At 40.2% G+C, this 25,699-nt stretch overlaps 1 protein-coding gene across 2 annotated transcripts in view; it reads right to left on the minus strand.

Annotated features, from left to right (window-relative positions):
• Positions 1 to 25,699, minus strand: part of CCNYL1 (cyclin Y like 1) — a 45,848-nt gene that overhangs the window by 18,761 nt on the left and 1,388 nt on the right. Inside the window, exons 2-5 of one of the 2 annotated variants that reach the window (XM_032754739.2) lie at positions 13,990 to 14,064; positions 11,672 to 11,706; positions 4,484 to 4,584; positions 626 to 661 (exon numbers count right to left, since the gene is read on the minus strand). In XM_032754739.2, coding sequence (XP_032610630.1) covers positions 626 to 661; positions 4,484 to 4,584; positions 11,672 to 11,706; positions 13,990 to 14,064 — 247 coding nt within the window. The remainder of the gene's footprint in view (positions 1 to 625; positions 662 to 4,483; positions 4,585 to 11,671; positions 11,707 to 13,989; positions 14,065 to 25,699) is intronic. The other variant, XM_032754741.2, reaches the window with a different exon arrangement.

A 25,699-nucleotide genomic window follows, 5' to 3' on the forward strand; every position in this document is an offset into this window, starting at 1 on the left:
AATAAATCTACACATGTACTCACTGTATCTAAAATAAAAGTTGAAATTAAAAAAAAAAAACTAATTGCAAAGACAGAGATGAAAATCCAGCTGTTTTCTGTTAAGCTGGACACTAGAGAGTTGCAAAAATATAAATACAGGACACACATTTTACTCAACTTTGTTGTTGTAAAAGAGAGTTATTTTTCATGAAAAAATATTATTTATGTTAACAATATGGTTCTCAGTCAGGGGTTATATTTTTGTTGTCACAACCTGGGACAGCTCTTAAATATCCTACAATACACAGGACAGCCCCCACAACAAAGACTTATCTAGCTCAAAATATCAACAGTGCCAAGGCTGAGAAACCGAAACTAAACATAGGGTTTTTTTTTTTAATTCTCAATTTCAATTTCTAATGCAATAAATATCAATATAACCAACATAAACAAATACTCTTTGGGATCCTCAGTAATTTAATAGTTGAAACCGTCTTGGGGACCAGAAAAACCACAAATGATTCAGTTCAATACTGTAATAGCACTCTATAGCTTATGATGTCTATAGTTACGACCTAATACTGAACTTGATATCATGCAAAGTAATTAGCTGGAATAACAAGACAGGTTTTAAAGGAGCTCACCTGTTCTTTATGTGGTAATATATTGCTAAGGTCACACTGTGAAGGGAAAAAAAAATTATTTTTAACAACTGATTTAAACATTTGTTAGGCCTGAAGACACTTCTTAAATGAGGGAAGGGAGGAACCCTCCTAGCGGCCCTGAAATCCTCTAGTTCTGAACAGTACCGTATGGGTACTTTCCCCTTGTTTTAGTTCCTTTCAGCAAAAATACATGAATCAAAATGCTAAGTAAGGCCGGGTGCAGCGGCTCACGCCTGTAATCCCAGCACTTTGGGAGGCCGAGGCAGGTGGATCACGAGGTCAGGAGATCGAGACCATCCTGGCTAACACGGTGAAACCCCGTCTCTACTAAAAATACAAAAAATTAGCCGGGCGTGGCGGCAGGCGCCTGTATTCCCAGCTACTCAGCAGGCTGAGGCAGGAGAATGGCGTGAACCCGGGAGGCAGAGCTTGCAGTGAGCCGAGATCGCGCCACTGCACTCCAGCCTGGGCGACAGAGTGAGACTCCGCCTCAAAAAAAAAAAAACAAAAACAAAACCCAGTAATATGCTGTTAAAATACATGTTTCTGTTGATGATTATAATATATAAATAATTACATATATCCCCATTTGCTCTTCTGCCCGTAGAACCTTTCACCTTATACAAGTTCTACCTATTTGTATACATGCTTAAACTATTTGGTTTTTGGTTATTTTTATTTTTTGCTTTTTAAGCTGTTAGGCTCTGCATTTCAGTTGATTTAATTAACTATCACCTACCCACCCATTTTTCATTATTTCCCCTTAAAGTAAATAAAAGTGTTTTATACCAAATAAAATCATTTATGATCAATTTTGCATCATTAGTAGAAAATTTATTAGTAAATAAGTGCACACAAAACCAATGATAGGTGTAGCTATCCTGAAATAAGCACTGCTAACAATGCAGCATAAAACTACAAAGTGTAATATTAATGGCAAGTATTTCCACATTGGTTTAAATAAAATATTAGTGAACAGACACGACTTTTCAGATACATGTTACTGTAGTCCTAAATTACCCACAGATGTTGTGTATCAGGAAACAAGTTGTCGTCTTAGGTAAGTTATATGCTTCCATTTGCCCTCAGTCTCTAAACTGAGGCTCAAAATAATTGAGGGAAGGCAAATCTGAATTTTAAGTCTATACAATGTTAGCACTTTTTTAAAAAGTCTGTAACATTAACATCTAAGATGGATACTTCTATAGTGCTTCAAACATTTTCATGTCCAAACTGATTTTAACATTACAGAATTTGAAGTTATATGCTGAAAAGGACCACGGAAACTTACATGACATTTAATCCAACACCCAGTTTACAGATACGGGAACCAAGGCTTAAAACTGACTTGCCCAAGGTCCCACCAAATAGAAGCAGTTCATCCTCCTACATTCAATTAAGCAGTGGTTCTCAAACATTCTGCACACTGCAATCACCTGAGGAGCTTTAAAAACTGCCTAACTTCTAACTTGAGACATTCTGATTTAATTGGCATTGGGTATGACTTGGGGCATGAGGAGTGTTTTTTGTTGTCTTTTTGTGTGTTTTGTTTTTTTTTTTTTTTGAGACGGAGTCTTGCTCTGTAGCCCAGGCTGGAGTAAAATGGCACGACCTCGGCTCACTGCAACCTCTGCTTCCCGGATTCAAGCTATTCTGTTTCAGCCTCCCAAGTAGCTGGGATTACAGGTGCATGCCACCAGCCTGGCTAATTTTTTTGTATTTTACTAGAAACGGGGTTTCACCGTGTTGCCCAGGCTGGTCTCAAACTCCTGGGCTCAGGCAATCTACCTGCCTCGGCCTCCCAAAGTGCTAGGATTACAGGTGTGAGCCACCACGCCCAGCCTGAGGGTTGTTTTTAAAGTTCCCCTGGTGATGATTCCAATGTCTGCAAATTTTGGGAATGACTGAGTTAGGGTTAAGATCAGAATCATCTGGGATGTGCTTGTCTGTGTAATTATGCCTCACATGCCTTCTCCATTTTCCTAAAACGCTTGTGACTGCCTGGAGATCAAGGGAAGGTGGAGGTGAGATGAATGTGTTTGTAGACATATACTTTGAAAAAAGTTGCGTAAGTGATTCTGATATGGCTCACCCATCCCGTGAGAATAATGCACTATTAAGCCACGATAAACATTTTTCAAAATCTTTCCTAAAGGTCAATTTGCCATACTAGTGAAACCTTTATTTAACCAATAGTGAAATATACCAAATGATCATTTCTAAAACTTACTGAGAACAAATTAAAACTTACTGTACTTCCAAAAGTAGATATCTAAAAATTAAGACTAAAATGGGGGGGAAGAGCATGAAATCTATTATACTTGTTTGAGCAAGGTTAATCTTTAAAACTACTTTGAATCTTATAGAAACATCAGAATCTTTTGAATTCAAAAGAAGCCGGGGGAGGGGGGAGGGACAGCATTAGGAGATATACCTAATGCTAAATGACGAGTTAATGGGTGCAGCACACCAACATGGCACATGGATACATATGTAACAAACCTGCACATTGTGCACGTATACCCTAAAACTTAAAGTATAAAAAAAAAAAAAAAAAAAGAAGCCGGGGACTCTAGCCAAAGTGGAATGGTTTTTTAGCTCAAGGATTTAGGACCTTGGCTGAATACAAACATTGAATGATTACTCAGTAGGTGCCAAAGCTCAGGACTTTAGACAGAGTCAGAGTCCAGTTTGTGCTGAAACACAATTCGATTTCAACTATTGTTTTTTTTTTTTTTTTTGAGACGGAGTCTCCCTCTGTCACCCAGGCTGGAGTGCAGTGGCGCGATCTCGGCTCACTGCAAGCTCCGCCTCCCGGGTTCACGCCATTCTCCTGCCTCAGCCTCTCCAAGTAGCTGGGACTACAGGCACCCGCCACCACGCCCGGCTAATTTTTTGTATTTTTAGTAGAGATGGGGTTTCACCGTGGTCTCCATCTCCTGACCCCGGGATCCGCCCGCCTCGGCCTCCCAAAGTGCTGGGATTACAAGCGTGAGCCACCGCGCCCGGCCTGATTTCAACTATTGTTTTAAGTGAGAGAGGAAAGTGACATTATTATGAGTGTAAATTTGCTGCTTTTAAAGTAGAAGTTACTGACAACTAAAAAAAAAAAAAAAAGCTAGTACATTAGAAACAAAATTAAGTTTATAAGCTAGTTATGTTTTTAGACTAAAAAGTAAAATTAGGGATAAGGACATTAATATTCTAGTGTAGCACTTCCCAAACTGTGTTCTGAAAATCAACGCTCATCCAAGGAGATGTTAATAGTTTCCTGACAACCCCAATGGAGTTGTTTGCTGCTGTTGTTGGTTTTTAAATAAACTTGAAAGGTTCATCTTAGGGTGTTCTGAAAGTGCATCTCATTGTGCCCAAGAAGTGCTCATGCATGACAGGGAAAATTTAAATGCAGATACACTATGGTGCCAGTAGAGGACAAGCTGTTCCTTCTACCAAGAGTAGTTTGCAAAGGAGTACACACTGTTTTAGGCCTGTAACTCATAACAAACTAATGTTTTTCCAGAAACATACAATAAAAAGCACCTCTCCTTCTCACATTATGTTCAACACTGTCTTAACATAAATGCATTAAATAAATAGCTACACTTTTCTGGGACTGCTTCTTCACTAACTGGCTTTCCCTTCCACCATGCAGCCTAAGATTAAAACAGGAAATGAAAATTCATATTAGATCCTTGAAATCAATATATAGTTGACACCAATTTCTTAAACTCATTGCTGAAAAGGACAATCAAATGGCTGAAATTACCAAGGATGGCTAGGATGCTTTTAGCATAAGGGGGTCTGTCACTCAGCCCTTGGCAGCCTAGTTGTACTCACCATTTTACTGTGGTTCTAAGATTAGGCTGGCTGACTGTGCTGTCATCTAGAAATATTGTTGAGCATGAGCTATACTTTTTAGTAAGCTGCCCTGGAGATACCTGAAGGGGAAGGGAAATAGAAGAAAATGTCACAGTAAGTTAAACCTATAAAAGTGTGGTTTTTCCTTGGTTAAAATGTCAAATGATAAAGCATTAAGATATTTCTTACACTCCATGAACTGCCTGAGTGTAGTATCATGCGCAGCTCTATGGGAAACCCAGTGGAGGCTCTCCCAACAGACAGTGTTTGAGGAATGGGTTATGAAATGCTGCTCTTGTGGTACCTATAATCAAACCTGGCAAGCATCTGTTATGCATTCCCTGTATAAACTAATGGGAAAAGTTTACAGTAAGATTTCAGTGTTTTTTTCTTAAGCAATAAAAAGCAGCTGAGATTTTCTATTATTCCTTCACTACAGTAAAATGTAATGCCTTAAATCATATTTGCATAAGAGCATTTTATTGCAGTAAATGAAAGCCTAATACTACATTTACTAAGTTACTAATATTAAATGTATTAGTTCAGGAGACAGTATGAGAAACAAGTGTTTCACAGTCAGAGGCTTCGTCTGCCAGGGCTGCTCCATCACCCTCAGTGAGAGGGCCTGTTTTCTCATGTGGAGGAGAAAAAGTATCACTTTAATATTCCAAACAAAAAAGATGACAAAAACAACTTTAGGAATTTAACTTGCACTTCATATTTAAATAAAACTGCCATTACATTATTCAAATGAGAACCTCAGAGAACACTCTCCATTTCAAAATGTTATTAATTTTATTCTATAAGTTATTTGACAGGCATCATGGCACTTGCCTGCCTCACTCATGCTGCTCTGCCTGGAATACCTTGTTCTTCCTCCTTATCCCAATAAGCCTGACCCCATCTACCTTCTGGGATCCCTTTGCCAGCAGCCGCACCAAAAAACATTTCCCTTTTGGTACATTCATCCATCTAATTCACCACTTGTTACATGATACCAACTGCTTGTGGAGTATCCCCTCACAAGAAAGTAAGCTTCTCCAGGGAAGGAAGGACTCTTCCTCCTCATACCTCTGGCTGCTGAGCACAGAACTGGGGACAAATTAAGGAGTTCAACAAGTGTTTGACAAATTATTTAAATCAGTTACAATTTGGAAGGTAAATGCTACTACAGACACAAATTAGCAGAATTTATCTGCAGTTGTATCAAGGAGGTGACTATGAACTTTTTGAGCCCTCTAGAAAATAAACCATCTTTAAAACACTTTAGAAGTATCCATTTATTTGGGAAGAGTGCAACAGTCAAATACTGAAACAGCCTGAACTATGTTAAGACAATTCTCTTCCTTAAAAATTAGGTCAGTAACCAAATCTCAGTCATTGAATAGCTGAAAGTAACAGTAGCATTTTTTTTTAAAACCACAGAATACTAATAATTTTAACACCTAAAAAAAAAAAACTAATTCAGATGAGCCTTCCTTCTTTCTATTAATATGATAGTTTTTACCACGTTGTCACACTCTCCCATCAGTATCCCACACATATACATGAAAGACAGGGCAGGGAGAAGGTCTAGTCGTTGCTTTTAAAAGTGCATGCATTAAAAAATTGCCAGTAGCCAATAATCAGAAATATCCATACAGTGTAACACCATTTTGTTTCAGATGTTTTTACTGCAGTCACTTAATTCTTACTAACAAAAAGTCCCAGATATTCTATTTTTAAAAAGTATTACTATTTGAAGGACCAAATTCTCCTTCAACCTAGAAATGTTTTCAACTATATCTAAACTCATGTTTCTTAAGCTATTATATTTAATGTATATAGTTTACATTAACTGTGTATGTGTGCTAATGTATATACTTTTATTGTCTCAAGAAACACATACAGTATAAAAAATAAAAACTGACTCATTCAAATACATTCATTCAAAGTGGAAGGTGGGGCTGGGCACAGGGGCTCACACCTGTAATTCCAGCACTTTGGAAGGCCAAGGCAGGTGGATCACCTGAGGTCAGGAGCTCGAGACCAGCCTGGCCAACATGGAGAAACCCTATCTCTACTAAAAATACAAAAATTAGCCAAGTGTGGTGGTGGACTCCTATAATCCCAACTACTCGGGAGGCTGAGGCAGGAGAATCGCTTGAACCCGGGAGGCGGAGGTTGTAGTGAGCCAAGATCGCACCACTGCACACCAGCCTGGGTGACAGAGAGAGACTTGGTCTCAAAAAAAAAAAAGAAAGAAAGAAAGAAAAAGAAACCTCTCTGCTAATCAATATATAGCATGAGACACACCACTAACTTTCAACTATCCAAATTTTTTGTTATCAAGAGCATCCCTGTATCTCTTGAGACTAGAGGGTGGCAGAATTAAGCTTCTGAGCAAAGCAATTATAGCTGGCAATAGGTAATTCCCCCATCATCTTGCTGGAAAACTCAACAATTTCCTTTATTTTAGGCTAAAGCCTCACCAATGCTGGCTTACAACCTCAACAAACTCTACTGACAAACATAATAATACAAAATATAAATACTTAAAAAAAATCCAAACAACAAAACACTACTGAAAGTTCACAGATGTTATTTCAGGTAGTCACAAAATAGGGACAAAGAATGTATCATTCATCTTCATTTAGTCTGCACAAATGACAATCGTTAACAAGAAAGGGAAGGGGTACTACCTGTAGACTTAAGGTAGAATAGCAAAGATAGAAAATAATCATACTTAGTAATCTACTGAGTCACAACTGAAACCTTAAAGGTAAAGTACCTGTTGAACTCCTATGCCTACCCACTGACTTTTCCCATTATGCCTACTGCCTCTAATTTTAACCCATTTAAAATAAGAGGTAAATGCTACTACAGAATCTGTCTCAAAAAAGAAAAAATTAATGACTTTCAATTAACTTAAAAATTTCTGACATTTTGTGCATTAATGAAACACCTCCATCTATGTTGCACAGTAATGGGGCAATATAGCAGGGTGCAGAGTTTGAATACAATTCCTAATGCCTTAGTAGAAGAGTATAATATGCTCATTATAGGTATAACTAAAAAATGTCTGGATTAGTATCATTATGTTGAATTTAAACTTAGATTTACACTTTAAATAAAGGTTCTAAATTTGGGTTAAACATGGCAGATTGACCATAAATTTATTTCCTTGCCCTCCTGAAATTTCATTAGAATTAAAGACATAAAATAAAGGTTATACACAGGATCAGGCTACAGGATTGACAGCAGATAATTTTTCTATTTATTTTATTTCATTTATTTTTGAGACAGAGTTTACAAATTTATTTATTTTTGAGACAGAGTCTTGCTCAGTTGCCCAGGCTGGAGTGCAGTGGTACAATCTTGGCTCACTGCAGCCTCCACCTCCCAGGTTCAAGCGATTCTCCTGCCTCAGCCTCCCGAGCAGCTGGGATTACAGGTGCGCACCACCATACCCAGCTAATTTTTATATTTTTAGTAGAAACAGAGTTTCAACATGTTGGCAAGGCCGGTCTTGAACTCCTGGCCTCAAGTGATCCTCCCGCCTCAGCCTCCCAAAGTGCTGGGATTACAGGCGTGAGCCACCGCACCCGGCCACAGCAGATGATTTTTAATAAATCTTGAAAGATGAAAAAGACAAAGGAGTGGTAACTGATATGGAAGCACAACTTTAGTGCCTACACAGTGACTGGAACAGGATCAAGTTAGTTTGTCTTACAGAACCCAAGGCAGGCTTCAAACTCAGAGGCACATGGCACCTTGGAAGGTAGAGTGAAACATAAAAGCCAGAAAGGTCAGTTGAAAATATGTAGTTGGAGTCCCAGGTCCACCTGTCCTCCCATCTTATAAGGAATATAGAAGGTTCTGGGCTCAGAAATAGTAGGACTGAAATCTGGGAAATGGGAAAAAAAAACTACACCCTGAGAAGTGGAACTCCACCTCCCTTTTCAACTCTGCTTCTGGAAAATGAGCAGCCATGCTTGTACTCCCCAGGTAGAAAATCGGGAGATTCTTCTCTGAAGAAACTGAACAGTCTCAGAGAAGGCGCACCCAGCAGGGCACAGTGGCTCACACCTGTAATCCCAGCACTTTGGGAGGCTGAGTGGGTGAACTTGAGGCCAGGAGTTCGAGACCAGCTTGGCTAATACGGCAAAACCCTGTCTCTACTAAAAAAAAAAAAAATTAGCTGGGCGTGGTGGCACACACCTGTAATCTCAGCCACTCAAGAGACCAAGGCACAAGAATCGCTTGAACCCGGGAGGAAGAGGTTGCATCTTGGCAGAGGGCGCTGAGATCACGCCACTGTACTCCAGTATGAATGAGAGAATAAGACTCTCTCAGAAAGAAAGGCAAAGGAAAGGACAGGACAGGAGAAAGGAAAGGGGAAAGGAAGGGGGAAAGGAAGGAGGAAAGGAAAGGAAAGGAAAGGAGAAAAAAAAGAAAAAAGACAAGACCCACCAGATAACAGACTGATGTCTCCTAAATTAAAGGCTGGCTTGGCCTCCAATGTCCTTGCAGTAAGAACCATCAGTTAGCAAAAGTCCTGCTTCCAATTAGAGAAAGCCAGGACTATTACACATGAGGGAAGCCTCCAACAACAGAGAGCAAAACAATAGGAAAAAGGAATGCATGGGAGTGGTGAAAATTCAGGAGCAAATGAAAACTTTAAAAAATTCTTAAAATACCCTCAGAAAGATGAAAGATTCAATAGAAGGGTTAGAGCATAAAGCAAAAGAATGCCCAAGAAGTAGAACAAAAGACTAACTAGAAAATGGGAGAGTGCGGGGGCAGGGGGGGGGGACAATTAAAGATCAATGCAGAAACACTGGTCTAATAAGCTCAGCATCTGAATAGTAAGAATATCAGGATAAAGAAGGAACAAAGAAAACAAAATTCTCTAGAAGACATAGTCTACAGACTTATTGGTCTCAATAAAAAGAAAAGGTCCAGGCCGGGTGTGGTGGCTCATGCCTGTAATCCCAACACTTTGGGACACCGAGGCGGGCAGATCACAAGGTCAGGAGATCGAGACCATCCTGGCCAACACGGTGAAATCCCTTCTCTACTAAAAATACAAAAAAATTAGTCAGGCCTGGTGGTATGCGCCTATAGTCCCAGCTACTTGGGATGCTGAGGCAGGAGAATCGCTTGAACTTGGGAGGTGGGGACTGCAGTGAGCTGAGATCACGCCACTGCACTCAAGCCTGGCAACAGAGCAAGACTCCGTCTCAAAAAAAAAAAAAAAAAGGAAAAAAGAAAAGGTCCACAGCAAGCCATATTATGAAATTTCAGGATCTCAGGCACTAAAAAGCTTCCAGAGACATGTAAAAACTGGTTACACGTACTGTATCACACAATGGCAACAGATTCAAGAATACTATAATGAGAACACAATAGAGAAATGTCTTCAGAACTATGAAATTTAGAGTGAACCTAGCATTTTATACTCTTATGAAATAGGAAGCTTTGGCTAGGTGCAGTGGCTCACACCTGTAATCCCAACGCTTTGAAAGGCTGATGCAGGTGGATGGCTTGAGCCCAGGAGTTTGAGACCAGCCTGAGCAACAGGGCAAAACCCCATCTCTATGGAAAAATAAAAAAATTAGCTGGACATAGTGGCACATGCCTGTAGTCCCAGTTACTCGGAAGGCTGAGATGCGAGGATCACTTGAGCCCAGTAGGTTAAGGATGCAGTGAGCCGACATCACACCACTGCCCTCCAGCTTGGGCAATAGAGTGAGACCCTGTCTCAAAAAACAGAAAAAAAGAAAAGAAAAAAAAAAAAAGGCCAGGTGTGGTGGCTCATGCCTTGTAATCCCCGCTTTGGGAGGCCAAGGCAGGCAGATCACCTGAGGTCAGGAGTTCGAGACCAGCCTGGCCAACATGGTGAAACCCCGTCTCTACTAAAAATACAAAAATTAGCTGGGCACGGTGGCAGGCGCCTGTAATACCAGCTACTCGGGAGGCTGACACAGGAGAATCGCTTGAACCCGGGAGGCGGAGGTTGCAGTGAGCTGAGATCGCACCACTGCACTCCAGCCTGGGGGACAAGAGGAAGACTTTGTCTCAAAAAAAAAAAAAAAAAAAAAAAAGAGAAAAAGAAATAGGGGAGGTTTTCAGACAGGCCAGATCTCTAAATATGTCTGTCTATGGGCCCTTTCCCAGGAAAATGTGCGCCAGTACAACTAGGAAGGATAACAAGATAGAGGGAAACACAGAATCTAGGATTTAGGAGACTCAACACAAGAGGACAGTTATGTGAGATCCCAGATGACTTCAGAGAGATATCCCAGGAAAACAGGCACAGAGCAGTCTTAGGAAAAGCCTGTCTATATTTGAGGAGGATGACAAAAGGCTGAGGAAAGCTGTCTCCAAGAGAAAAATGGAACAGATGTGTTTTAGTAGAGGGAAAATATTTTTGATAGGCATGTGGCAAATGCTACAACATTTGGGGGGAAAATAGCTGTTAGAAAACAGCCAAATGAATATAGTCAGGAAATTAATTCCGCACACACACAAAAAAAGACATGAAAGCAAGGAGACCAGCCAAGGGTTACTACTGCATTTGGCTGTGTGAGCTAGTGGAGGCTAGGAAGAGATGTGCAAGACATGCTCAGATTTCAGAAATATTTAAGAGAAACAAAGGATGTACAAGGAGAAGACAGTGAGAATAATATATGACTCAGCAGTGAATAATATCTGCATAATCATAACAATGTAAACATCAATTACTGATTTAATTAAAAAGTGATATATGTGCGAGAAACAGAGGGAAGAAAATAAGGTCACGGTGGAGTGAGGAAGCTAAGCTTTCACTTGCTGTGACAGGAAGTCAGCATATAGTGCTAAAAACGAACTTAGCTATTATAGTTTTGTTACTTGATTTTTAAAAGGATTAAAAACTTTAGGCAAAAATATTTAAGGCAGATATTTATACCACAACCAAATTATTGAAATTTAACTTAAATGTCAGAAACCCTTAACAAATGGGTACACTAAGTCAAAGACTTTCCTGCATAAATCTGATTCTTAGAAAAATAGAAATGATTTAGAAAATCCACAAAAACAGGCCCATACTAACAGTATTGGGTCCCCATTATATTTTTATGGAATCATGACAGACATACTTTTAATTCAACTGTTAATTTCTTAGCTTTCCAACTGTTTACTTACATGGTTTAAATGGTTGCTCTTCCTCTTTTCTCGCACTAAGAATAAAAAAAATTAGCTGATCAATTCTGATACAAATGCCACAGTATAAAAGTAGTTGCTAATCATCTGATTACCAATATACAAAATGAGATAAAATTCCATTTAAAAAATAATTTCCAACAAAACTCATCATTTAAATCATCTGGCAAGATGAATCCCATAAAATAAAATCTAAAAACTTAGTTTTACTTTTTGACCTAACAGATATTCTGTTACTGAATGAAATGAAAGAATCCCTACGTACAAAAGAAAGGGGCAAAACAAATTACGCTAAATGAGAAATTTAGCTAATAGGTTTCCCTGTTGCATATCTGAACCATCATCCAGTAGTATTTTTTAATTCTACATTTACAGGTAGCTTACTTTAATTACCAAGATCGTTGTAACAGCTGACAGCTCTAAGAACCAGTTTCTGGCTAGGTGCCAATCTCTAGCTGCACCACAATCACTGCAAACATCCTGAACCACTTACTGGTCATCTACTAATATGTTACTGAAAAAATAAACAGGTCTTTACACAAGTGGAAAGTAAACTACCTTAAATTTAAATGTTAAAATGAATGTTAACCTAATTGAACATGGTATATTCACAGCACATAAAATCATTTTAACAAAGGCCAGAAGAATAAAAGCTCCAAGAGGGACTTGGACCACGCTTTGTTTCCTATACTGCTTCTTCCTTTGATGCTAGACAAGTATCACAAGCACACACTCCTTACCACTGAAGAAAGAGGAGCATGGGATAGCTCTTCTTTTACTGCTTCCACACTCTGTATGTGTGAGAAGCCCATGGCTCTGAAAGAAACTGAGAAATACAACTATCCTAACCAGAAATGACCAGCTCAAGACAAAGTCCGGCCGGGCGCGGTGGCTCACGCTTGTAATCCCAGCGCTTTGGGAGGCCGAGGCGGGCGGATCACGAGGTCAGGAGGTCGAGACCACGGTGAAACCCCGTCTCTACTAAAAATACAAAAAATTAGCCGGGCGCGGTGGCGGGCGCCTGTAGTCCCAGCTACGCGGAGAGGTTGAGGCAGGAGAATGGCGTGAACCCAGGAGGCGGAGCTTGCAGTGAGCCGAGATTGCGCCACTGCACTCCAGCCTGGGTGACAGAGCAAGACTCCGTCTCAAAAAGATAAAAAAAAAAAAAAAAAAAAAGACAAAGTCCACACGAGCTTCGAAAATGCTGCTTACAACCCCCTCCATTTTGTGTTGTGCTGCATTAACTTCAAATATTATAGAACCCCCACTTCTTGTATTCTTGCTGTTGAAATCAACTGAAAAACCTGGCTGTATATAGCTTTTTAGCAAATAAATTAGCATTTAACATAATTCTAAGAAAGATAAACAGGAGTACAGAAAAATACAACAGTTCTGATTCTCATCCTAAAACAAGCAGGACAAGGAAAATGTACGTAAGTTTCACTTGCTGAGGCTAACCTTCTGGGAAACACCATGGGGCATGTTTATATTTACATTACATTAGGATGGAAAAGTTAATAGCTTAAAAGTTTTGAGTAGAATAAATTTGAATGTGATAGGCTCATGTGATTAGAGCACTGTATAAAAGGAAGCCAAAATCACAGATTCAATCCCTGTATACGAACTGATTTTTTGTTGTTGTTCAAATGAAACCAAGCTGCAGCTTAAATCCTATCATTCATCTTTAAAATGTACTCTTTTGGAGCAAGGAAAAGAGGTCAAAGAAGTATGGAGAAATAAGCATAAATCCATGACACTGGCCAGACGGCTCACGCCTGTAATCCCAGCACTTTGGGAGGCTGAGGGCAGATCACAAGGTCAGGAGTTCGAGACCAGCCTGGCCAACATGGTGAAACCCCGTCTCTACTAAAAATACAAAAATTAGCCGGACATGGTGGCTCATGCCTGTAGTCCTAGCTACTTGGTAGGCTGAGGCAGGAGAATTGCTTGAATGTGGGAGGTGGAGGCTGCAGTGAGCTGACGCTGCGTCACTGCACTCCAGCCTGGGCAATAAAGGCACTCCAGCCTCTTAAAAAAAAAAAAAAAAATCCATGTTACTAAATCATGTGGCCAATTAATTGTGTTATAAAAAGGTGGCAAAACCTGTAAATAGGTCTACATGTTATTACTAAACAATCACAACTAAAGGAAAGTATATCACATATTAAAATAAGTGAACATATGAAAAGAAAAACTTAAACTAATACATCAGTTCTTCTAAATACCTTCTATAATACATCCAATAAAATAGAAACAGTTTTCAGTCTTTTCCTTGGAAGGAAAAAACAGTATTGTCTTACCATCCGTTTGAGATTTGCTCAGGAAAATTGTGCTTGCCCTTGGATGGTCAGAAGGGTTTGACTCCAAAGCTAAATCTACAGAAGAGGAAGAGAAAGATGTGATACTTTAGGTGAGTAGAAAAGATGATTTCTGAAATAGATACACATCCATTTTAATCACTTTTAACAGTCTTCAGGTAAGTTTTTAGTAATAAATACAAAGAAAATAAAGACAATACAGAAATACTCCTGGGGAATGCAAAATTGTAGAATCTCTCCACACACGTGGAACAAAACCAGGCTGTGTCAGAGACTTTTAATAAAAAATCTGCGCCTAAATAATCTGGTACAAATGTTAGATGAATCATACACATGCCCTCCTCCTTCAACTTATCAAATAGAAATATAACCACACTCTCCTCTCTGCTGCTATTACTAGCACATTTCGAGAACAATCTCAAGTAGCAAGTGATGCTGTGTCCAGTTACTGTTAGGCACCAGCTCAATACATCAAATATGGTAAAATAAAGAGTTGTTTTTGGCAAACGTTCTTTAGACAATTAAACAGCTAATTCTAACTCCATTCAACAAGTAAACTAATTCAGTTAGCTGTGGTTTTTTGGGGGGCCATTCATCATGGCAGATTTAAGAGGACTGAATAGAAGTTCTGTGTTCTAATATACAGGAACATGTTAGAAAATGATTAACGTTTGCCCTCAATTTCTCACTTCTTCCTTCTAACAGCATGGTTAATTTGGTGTTTCATCAAGAGTACGTTTTAAAGCAGATCTTAAGGCTGTTTCTAAAAAATTTTGCCCCTATCTATGTCAAGATAAATCTGCCTGTAGTCCACCTTGCACCAAAGTTGGATAATATATTTAGGCAAGACTACAAAACAGACTCTTGAATTTTCATGAAACAAACTTTGCCATAATATGGGATAATAAAAATTGTCACGAGGGGAAAAAATAAAAATCTATGATATTCTTCAGCAAGGTCCCTTTTTTTTTTTTTGAGATGGAGTCTCACTCTGTCGCCCAGGCTGGAGTGCAGTGGCATATGGTCTCGGCTCACTGCAACCTCCGCCTCCAGGGTTCAAACAATTTTCTCCTGCCTCAGTCTCCCAAATAACTGGGATTACAGGTGCCTGCCACCACGCTGGCTAATTTTTGTATTTTGAAAGACGGGGTTTTACCGTGTTGGCCAGGCTGGTCTCAAACTCCTGACCTCAGGTGATCCACCCACCTCAGCCTCCTAAGGTGCTGGGATTACAGGGGTGAGCCACCACGCCTGGCCCAGCAAGGTCCATTTCAAGCCACTTATCTTAACCAATCTTGTAAGAAACTGGGCCAAGATCCAGTGTAACAGTTAAGGCGATATTTCCCAAAACTACATATTAATATAAGTGCTCTACTTTTAAAAATGCGATTTAGTAGTCAAATGACAATATACTCTATCCCTGGCTCTTACAAAATCAAAATGCACATTGATATATTAAAAACTAATCATTCTAGTAGTGATTACTGTCTAACTCAGCGTTTCACAAATTTATCTACCTAGAATCCTTTTCTTTCTTCCAAGTAATTTGGTTAGAATCTTACATGAACATAATTTTGGGACTTCCTGGTTAAAATGAATTATGAATCATCCATTTTAATAGTACTGCCAGATCACTGAAAACTTACATACCTAAACCAACTGCTTTGTTCTCCATGGAAATTCCTTCACTGAACTTTTTTAAACTGCTTTTGGAGAAAACTATTCTTATATAAAAGACCCACACAAAAATTATGTTTGAAGTTTTTCCACATCTTGAAAAGATGATGTGACAATTTTAAGCTATTTGGAAAAATAAAATCATTTGTGCATAAAATGACAAGCAAAGACTTTCACAGCTGCCTCTACCTAAAGCTTTTTTTTTTTTTCCAAGACAGAGTCTCACTCTTTTGCCCAGGCTGGAGTGCAGTGGTGCAATCTTGGCTCACTGCAACCTCCGCCTCCCAGGTTCAAGCGATTCTCCTGCCTCAGCCTCCCAACTAGCTGTGACTACAGGCACGCATCACCATGCCCGGCTTTTTTTTTTTTTGTATTTTTAGTAGGCACTGGGTTTCACCATGCTGGCCAGGCTGGTCTCAAACTCCTGACCTTGTGATCTGCCCCCCTCGGCCTCCCAAAGTGTTGGGATTACAGGCATCAGCCACCACACCCAGCTTCTACCTAAAGCTTCTAAAAGGATTCATGACTACTTCCTTTCAAAAAGAAAGCAAATATACTACCATTTGAATCTAAAAAAATAACTAATGTTTACAGAAGAAGCCATATTATCAATCAGTAGCTATGTCATCATAAAGTTTAATTAGGAATTTTCAATGGAAATCCAGGAAAATTAAGTACCAAAATCAAAGAGGAGCAGGCTTCACACACACACACCTCCCCCACCCCAAACCAAGATGTGCTATATATTTAAATATAAGAAAACCAAGATGTGCTACCGTGTAAATATAAGAAATATCCAAGGCGGCTGGGCATGGTGGCTCATGCCTGTAATCCCAGTACTTTGGGAGGCCAAGGCTGGCAAATCATGAGGTCAGGAGTTCAAGACCAGTCTGACCAACCCAGTGAAACCCCATCTCTATTAAAAATATAAAAAAATCAGCCAGGCGTGATGGCGTGCACCTCTAGTCCCAGCTACTCGGGAGGCTGAAGCAGAAGAATCGCTTGAATCCAGGAGGCAGAGGTTGCAGCGAGCCAAGATCATGCCACTGTCCCCCAGCCTGGGCAACAGAGCAAGACTACAACTTAAAAAAAAAAAAAAAAAAAAAAAAGAATCCAAGGCAACTAGGATAAAAGAAATGATAAGATATAGAGAAAATAGCCAAGTTAACCCAAGTAACAAGCTGGCACTCCCTCAACTCAGGGGTTTTAGGGTGGGCATGTGACTTACAGCTGGCCAGTCAATTACATTTCTCTTGGGACTTCCCAAGAACCAGAGGAGAAAGGCAGGGCTGTACTCTAGCACTGTTAGCCAGCCAGGAGCTGCCACCAGTGGCTCCCTCTGCCATCATGAAGCGTGTCTTTTCAGGAGAGATCAACAGAAGAGCAGAACTGAGACAAGTTCTGAGATCACTTAATTCCTGGGTCAAGTAGTCCCTAACTGACTATGTGAATCCCTGGTTATACAGTTTTTTAAAAATTTTTAACTATTTTGAGATAGATTTTTTGAACTTGCAACTAAGAGGCCTGGTTTATCAGCAATACTGATGTGATCACACGAAAGGTGGGGATAGGTAAAAGCCTCTAGCTCATTCCTTTAATATCTTATCATGAACAGAAATTTGCAAGAGTCAAAATAATGCATTTGCAAATTACAAACAAACAAATTACAAATTATAAACTCACAACCATTACTTTAAGTTGCTTTTCTTTTTGAGACGAAGTCTCACTCTATCACCCAGGCTGGAGTGTAGTGGCCTGATATCGGCTCACTGCAACCTCCGCCTCCCAGGTTCAATTCTCCTGCCTCAGCCTCCCAAGTAGCTGGGACTAACGTGGCCGGCTACGTTTTGCATTTTTAGTAGAGACGGGGTTTCCTTATGTTGACCAGGCTGGTCTCCAACTCCTGACCTCATGATCTGCCCGCCTCGGCCTCCCAAAGTGCTGGGATTACAGGCGTGAGCCACTGTGCCCAGTCTTATGCATGTTAAAAAAAAATAGCTCTAATCCATATATAACTTAGGTCTTATTTTACAAATGATCTCCACTCCAATGGAGAATATTTACTGTGTAATGGATAAATGATGGTCCATCAAGTGTTATTCCTATACTCTACTCAGCCAATCCCATATTGTTGGGGACTTAGGTACTTACAAAGCTCTGCTCTTAGGAGGAAAACCTTCAATTTTACGGTATTTTCTTTTCTTTTTTTTTTTTTTGAGACGGAGTCTCGCTCTGTCGCCCAGGCTGGAGTGCAGTGGTGCGATCTCGGCTCACTGCAAGCTCCGCCTCCCGGGTTCATGCCATTCTCCTGCCTCAGCCTCTCCGAGTAGCTGGGACTACATGCGCCCACCACCACGCCCGGCTAATTTTTTGTATTTTTAGTAGAGACGGGGTTTCACCGTGGTCTCGATCTCCTGACCTCGTGATCCGCCCGCCTCAGCCTCCCAAAGTGCTGGGATTACAAGCGTGAGCCACCGCGCCCGGCCTAAAATTATTTTTAAAATCTCCTTAGGAAAGATTTTTCACAAAAGTGGGATAATCAGACCAAAAGGTCAGATTGTTTTCATCGCTCAATATACAGTGCTCAGTTGCTTTCTAAAGAAGTTAAGGGTATATTAGGATATAATGCCACCAATTTTACCAGTTTTAGCTCCTTCCACAGCTTTGGATGCTTAAAAAAAATTCCTACTGATGTGAATGAGGAACATCACCACGGCTGTAAATTGCATTTATTTATTTGATACAATTTGCTATATAACTTGCATTAACAATAAATACCACACATTGCTATTTTACAGAATGGACATTTAAGCCATTAGACAGTAAACGCATGCATACACACACACACACACACACACACAATCATTTCTGCACTCTCTATTAACTCTTTCCCCAAGAACCTAGGGAGACTCTGATAAATGATATTACTCTATTCTCACTATCACAAAGGTAAGACTGCCAGCTATTAAGGCATTAGGCTCCACAAACATGCACATACAAAATTTAGAGAAATGTCTGGAAAATAGAAACTCATCAATTACCATGCATCTTATATGTGAATGCCTTCAAAAATTATTTTTTTAAAAACTCCTAAGAATGGGCTGAGTGCGGTGGCTCACGCCTGTAATCCTAGCACTTTGGAAGGCCGAGGCAGGTGGATTGCCTGAGCTTAGAAGTTCAAGACCAGCCTGGGCAACATGGTGAAACCCCATCTCTACTAAAATACAAAAAAAAAAAAAAAAAAAATTAGCTGGGTGTGGCGGCGTGTGCCTGTAGTCCCAGCTACTCGGGAGGCTGAGACAGGAGAATTGCTTGAGCTCAGGAGGCGGAGGTTGCAGTGAGCCAAGATGGCGCCACTGCACTCCAGTCTGGCAACAGAGCAAGACTCTGTCTCAAAACAAAAAAACCCAAAAAACTCCTAAGAATGTTTGAAACTAGAAGAAATAGTTTTTGATATCATGGTTAGGGGTTATGTCTAAAATTGTATTTTAAGACCCACCAGTTTTGTATTATCAATTTAAATTGCAACTTAATTTGAAAGCGTGATAGTATGATGGGGAGCAAGTAAGACAAAAAAAAGTAAACTCAGGTCTTAATATAACACCCCTCAGGGAAAGAAATCTGTAAGATCCACTGACATTGAACACTGCTCTTCCTTGAATCTATCAGCCATCTCAATTCCACAGATGTTAATTAAAAATGTAAAAATATGGAACTTAGAATAAATGAAATGTATTATTACTAAAGGCTAAAAGTGTTAAAATTATGCAATTGTAAACTGTAAAGAAATGATTTTTCTTGTCAAAGGGAGAAGGCAGCATCCAAGAAAGTAACTGACAGAAGCAGCATATTTCAGAGAAAGAGATTGATTTCAACATATTGATTTCAATATATCCCAATTAAACAGGAGATATTGGCAGCTTCTGGGCCAACTGCTGGGCATCTGTTTATTTAAAGGCTTACTGCATTTACTGACCTGCTCTATCATACTGCTCACTGTATTAGTCTTACGGTCCATAACACAAACATTTCAAACCTCTCAATTATGATGTAAACTCTGAGATTTTATCTAAGTTCACACGTTCCACCCATCAGGTAAGTCTTACCTGATGGGTCTGGAGCTGCCCTGCCTCATCTGAGGTCACATAGCACACAGCCAAGCGCCAGTCTCATGCTCACTCATGCCTTGCTTCTGCTCTCCTAGCTTCTGACAATCCTAAATCTGGTTTCCAAACCACTTCTCTACCTCCTTCTATGTCAGTGTTCAGTCTTGCTTTAACTTACCTTCACTCCTCAATCTATGTTTTGGTGATTGTGACTGAGCTGTGACATTTCATATGCTATAGTATATGTTTCTCCCTTTGTGTATTTCTTAATAGCACTTAACTCCTTTTTTAGACTTTTAAGAATATTTCTGGGTGGAGTGCAGTGACTCACACTTGTAATCCCAGCACTCTGGGAGGCTGAGGCAGAAGGATCACTTGAGAACAGTTCAAGACCAGCCTGGGCAACATAGTGAGACCCCCATCTCTACAAAACTTTTTTAAAAGATTAGTTGGGTGTGGAGGCACATGCCTGTAGTTCCAGCTATTTGGGAGGCTGAAGTGGCAGGATAGCTTGAGTCCAGGGATTTGAGGTTACAGTGAGTTCTAATGGCACTACTGTGCTCCAGCCTGGGCGACAGGCAGAGTTGTGACCCTGTCTCATACAGAGGAAAAAAAAAAAAAAGTCTGGGTTACAAGTACCTCCATTTCATTTTTCATTATCCACTGTTATTATTTTAACTCTAAAGCTTAATTAACTGAAAAAAAGGTGGAAAAAAGGCAGTATCCAAAGAAGCCCATGAGTCATTCTATAAATTCTAATCCTATATGCCATGTATCTGAAATTTACATTCTTGATCTACCAAGCCTTTTTTTTTTTGAGACGGAGTCTCACTCTACCACCCAGGCTGGAGTGCAGTGGCGTGATCTCGGCTCACTGCAACCTCTGCCTCCTGAGTTCAAGCAATTTTTCTGCTTCAGCCTCCCAAGTAGCTGGGACTACAGGCATGTGCCACCACGCCCAACTAATTTTTGTATTTTTATTAGAGATGGGGTTTCACCATGTTGGCCAGGATGGTCTCCATCTCCTGACCTCGTGATCCACCCGCCTCAGCCTCCCAAAGTGCTGGATTACAGGCATGAGCCACCACACCTGACCATACCAAGTCTTATCTTTTTAAACCTTGGAAAACTCTTAGTCCCAGCTACTTGGGAGGCTGAGGCAAGAGGATCACTTGAGCCCAGGAAGTGGAGGCTGCAGTGAGCTATGATCACACCACTGCACTCCAGCCTCAGCAACAGAGAAAGACTATCTCAAAAACAAAAAAGAAATTAAAAAACCTTGGAAAACTCAATTTACACCTCTCAAAGCCTGTCTTCTCATATGTAAAACAAGTATAATTCTTATATTAACTCAAAATATAGTGATAATAAAATGAAACGCAAGAGCAATTGCTGTAAGTCGGGCGCAGTAGCTCACACCTGTAATCCCAGCATTTTGGTAGGCTAACGTGGGCAGATCACCTGAGGTCAGGAGTTCAAGACCAGCCTGGCCAAGATGGTGAAACCCCTTCTCTACTAAAAATATAAAAATTAGCTGGACGTGGTGGCACATGCCTGTAGTCCCAGCTACTCAGGAGGCTGAGGCAGGAGAACTGCTGGAACCCAGGAGGTAGAGGTTGCAGCGAGCTGAGATCGTGCCACTGTACTCCAGCCTGGGCAACAGAACTAGACTCCATCCCAAAAAAAAAAAAGCAATTGCTATATACCACATAATGCACAATAAATTATAAAACGAAGTTTTTGCAAATTAAAAGCAAAAGTGTACAGTTAGCATTTATTGGAAAGCCCATACCAAAATAACATCTTGAGCAAATATGCACTTTGGCTGCCCCTGAAATTAAGGGAAAAACAGTCACACACCACCACCAAGAATTCCTTTCAGTGTTGTTGTTTTAAACAAGCAAATACATATTATTTCGTACATTACTGTACATTCTCCTCGTTTTTTCATGTAACATATCCTGGATATCTGGCCCATAAGAACATTTAATACTAAAATATCTTAACTACAAAATGACTCAACCTATAGATTTAACTGAATTCTATAGGGAGGTACAAGGCATCAGTCATCAAAATATGTTTTTAACAGTACCCTTGAAATCAAATGTAATGAGACTGTGTATGATGTTACTAGAAAAGATGCCCAATCATAAAGGATAGGTAAATAAATGATACTCCAACCATCTGATGGTACATTAAGCAGTTACTAGAAGGCATACGATAGAGCAGGGTGTCCTGGCATGGAAAGATATCCTGGAGCACTCTCTGGATGTCAAGGAGTGACTCAGGAATTTACAACATTATTTCACTGCTGTTAAGTTACGAAGCAGCTCATATAGAATGATCTCATTTTTCTAAAATAAAATGTTATATTCATATGCATACCATAATCAATGACTTTTCTGTATTCTCTACGTCTTTTACATCAAACATATTATTCAAAAAACCAAAAAAAAAAAGAGGGCTTAAAATAGCTACTAGAAAGAGGAAAGATCTGTTGCTCAGAGGTTTTTCCACGTTACATTGCCAATTCTTTCCCTACCTTCACCCATCAGTGGAAGACAATAGAAAGGGTCACTTCAGAGAGTGCCTTTAGCCAGCAAATTAGCAAAGTTCCTAACGTCAGAACATAAAATGCTCTATGAAAAGTCGAGAGTACTAATAAAATTGGACAATAAGATCTTAGTATCTTATTTCGTGTTACTGATACTACCGTCAGTTATGTTAGACATACCGTTAAATAAACGCGAGGTAGTAGAAAATACTTTGAGTCTATCTGAAATGTTTACTAGGTTCTTAGGAGCATCTCTCTGAAATAGCTTGACGAGACCAGGCATGATGGCTCACGCCTGTAATCCCAGCACTTTGGGAGGTCGAGTCAGGTGGATCGCCTGAGGTTAGGAGTTCCAGACCAGCCTGGCCAACATGGTGAAACCATCTCTACTAAAAACACAAAAAATTAGCCAGGCGTGGTGGCACACACCCGTAATCTCAGCTACTCAGGAGGCTGAAGCAGGAGAATCGCTTGAACCCCGGGGGCAGAGGTTATAGTAAACCGAGATTGCACCATTCCACTCCAGCCTGAGCAACAAGAGTGAAACTCCGTCTCAAAAAAAAAAAAAAAAAAGGCCAGGCGCCGTGGCTCACGCCTATGATCCCAGCACTTTGGGAGGCCAAGGCAGCTGGACGGCTTGAGGTCAGGAATTCGAGACCAGCCTGGCCAACATACCGAAACCCAGTCTCTACTAAAAATACAAAAATTAGCTGGGCATGGTGGCGTGTGCCTGTAATCCCAGCTACTTGGGAGGCTGAGGCAGGAGAATCACTTGAACACGGGAAGAGGTTGCACCAAACCAAGTTTGTGCCATTGCACTCCAGCCTAGGCAAGAGTGAAGCTCTGTAAAAAAAAAAAAAAAAAAGAAAAGAAATAGCTTGAAGAACAAAGCCGAGTGTTCATTTATGTATGATTTTTGTCTAAATAACAAAAATAATTCTTCATTGTAGAAAAGCTAAATTTTTTGTTTGTTTGTTTTGAGACAGAGGCTTGCTCCACTGCCCAGGCTGGAGTGCAGTGGCACGATCTCGGCTCACTGCAACCTCTGCCTCCCGGGTTCAAGCGATTCTCCTGCCTTAGCCTCCTGAGTAGCTGAGATTACAGGTGCCTTCCACTACACCCAGCTAATTTTTGTATTTTTAGTAGAGACGGGGTTTCACCATGTTGGCTAGGCTGATCTCGAACTCCTGACCTCGTGATCCGCCCACCTCAGGCTCCCAAAGTGCTGGGATTACAGGCGTGAGCCACCACGCCCAGCCAAATGTTTTACATCTAAGTAAGAATTTCTGTTTCCAGGGAGACTGATATAAAATTGTCTGAAATAAAGATATTAAAAGCAAACTTTCAATGTGTCTATACTTTATATTTGGTGTTCTGGCCATGTTTCTATGGAAACTTATGAATAATAGGCAAATGCCGAAATTGAGATTTCTATTATCACTTTATTGAATGCCACAAAAATAAATTTTGAGACAAATTGAAATAAAAGTGTAACTGTTATACTAACATACAATGGTAAATTCTGTGCTTACAAATTCTCTTTTTTCAACTTTTCTGATTTAGCACTCTTTATCATCATCCTATGCTTAACGCCTGGTACCTTACCTTCCCTCTTGCCAGCTTCTCCTAATATTCCTCTGTCCAGGGCATTCTCAGCTTCAATTCACAGTTACCAGAACAAACTCTTTAAAATTTATCAACCTGTTTATTTGATGGGTATATTTAGGCCATTTTTTTACCTCTACTTTTATTCTTATCCACTGAAATGAATGTATAGACATAAGATGGAGCCAGGCAAGATGGCACACACCCGTGGTCCCAGCTATTCAGGAGGCTGAGGTGGGAGGACTGCTTGAGCCCAGGCCAGGAGTTCGAGGCCAGCCTGGTCAACACAGTGAGACTCTTTCTCTTAAAAAAAAAAAAAAAAAAAAGAGATGTAAATGTTGCCTCTGAATTGTGTAAAATAAACTTTAACTTTGAAAGGAACTAATCAAGACCGAAGTAAGTTCTCAAAAACAGGACTATTTTATGGGTAAAATACATGATGCATTCTGGATTTTTAAAAGTTTTTTAAGAACTGAACTTGGTATATCTCACCTCCATGTCAGTCTGAGAACTGAGAACCTTAGTTCTGTTCAGTGGCTGTCTTACATAGTCATTCCAGATACCTAACTCTTCATTTCTTCATTAGCAACACGGGGAATATAAACAGGCCTTATTTTGGAAGGGCTAAATTAAATGCACATGAAAGTATGTATTTTCATGTACACTGGGTGAGAGCCTTATTTGGGGCTCTCACCCAACACCACCCACCCATCTACTAACTGGTGTGTAAAATCACTCAGAAGCTTACCTGACACCACTAAGACAGCATTAAGTTTTCACAAGTACTTACATGCTTTGTGTATAAAGGTACAATCAATTAACTCACATATTTGTTCATTCTTTCACAATGTTTGAATATTCCGAAAGGTGAGTACAGTAGTTCCTAGTTACAAAGGCGTGTCCATCATGAAGCTTATTATTTTAAAGAAATTAAAAGTCCAAGCAAAGTTTAAATATAAGAGTTCTAACACATTTCTTCTATAGTAATGAAATCTCTGGCATTTAAACGAAACAAATGAGCCAACTGGATTTAAACATCTTTATGATACAATGTTTTTCTACTTCAAAGGAATTAGTTTTTATTCAAGAATCACGCTGTTACCCGGAATTATTTTGACCTAGACTTATCTCTTTCCAAAATTCTAGAGGCAAAAAACTAAACGCTTCCTCTCTCCTCACCCCTACCCCAACAGTTTAGCGAACTCCAACATTCTCATCTTTGACCAGGATTCTATTGGCAGGATTGGGAGGAAGGAAGGGGAGTCACGGAAACAAACACTCTTGAGCAGGCAGGGTCTAGCATTTTAACTTCCAAACCATTACATTATAAATTAAGTCTACATTTATATTTTGTCTCTTTTGAAACTTCTAACCATGAACCACCCCACCTCTCTTTTAGAACAAGCAGGTAATGAAGTCTGTTAAGTCACCGGAGAATGGCTGGAGATATATTTGTCACCGTGGGAATTTTAAAGTAATCAGAACTCCGTGGCTAAACCCCTTTGAGTTAACAACACCCACTGGGCGCGGTGGCTCACGCCTGTAATCCCAGCACTTTGGGAGACCGAGGCGGGCGGATCCAGAGGTCCGGAGTTCGAGACCAGCCTGACCAACATGGGGAAATCCCATCTCTACTAAAAATTCAAAAATTAGCTGGTCGTGGTGGCGCACGCCTGTAATCCCAGCTACTCGGGAGGCTGAGGCAGAGGAGTCGCTTGAAACCGAGAGGCAGAGGTTGCAGCGAGCCGAG

This window comes from Hylobates moloch, unplaced genomic scaffold, assembly GCF_009828535.3.
Source record: "Hylobates moloch isolate HMO894 unplaced genomic scaffold, HMol_V3 SCAFFOLD_1, whole genome shotgun sequence".
Taxonomy (NCBI): domain Eukaryota; kingdom Metazoa; phylum Chordata; class Mammalia; order Primates; family Hylobatidae; genus Hylobates; species Hylobates moloch.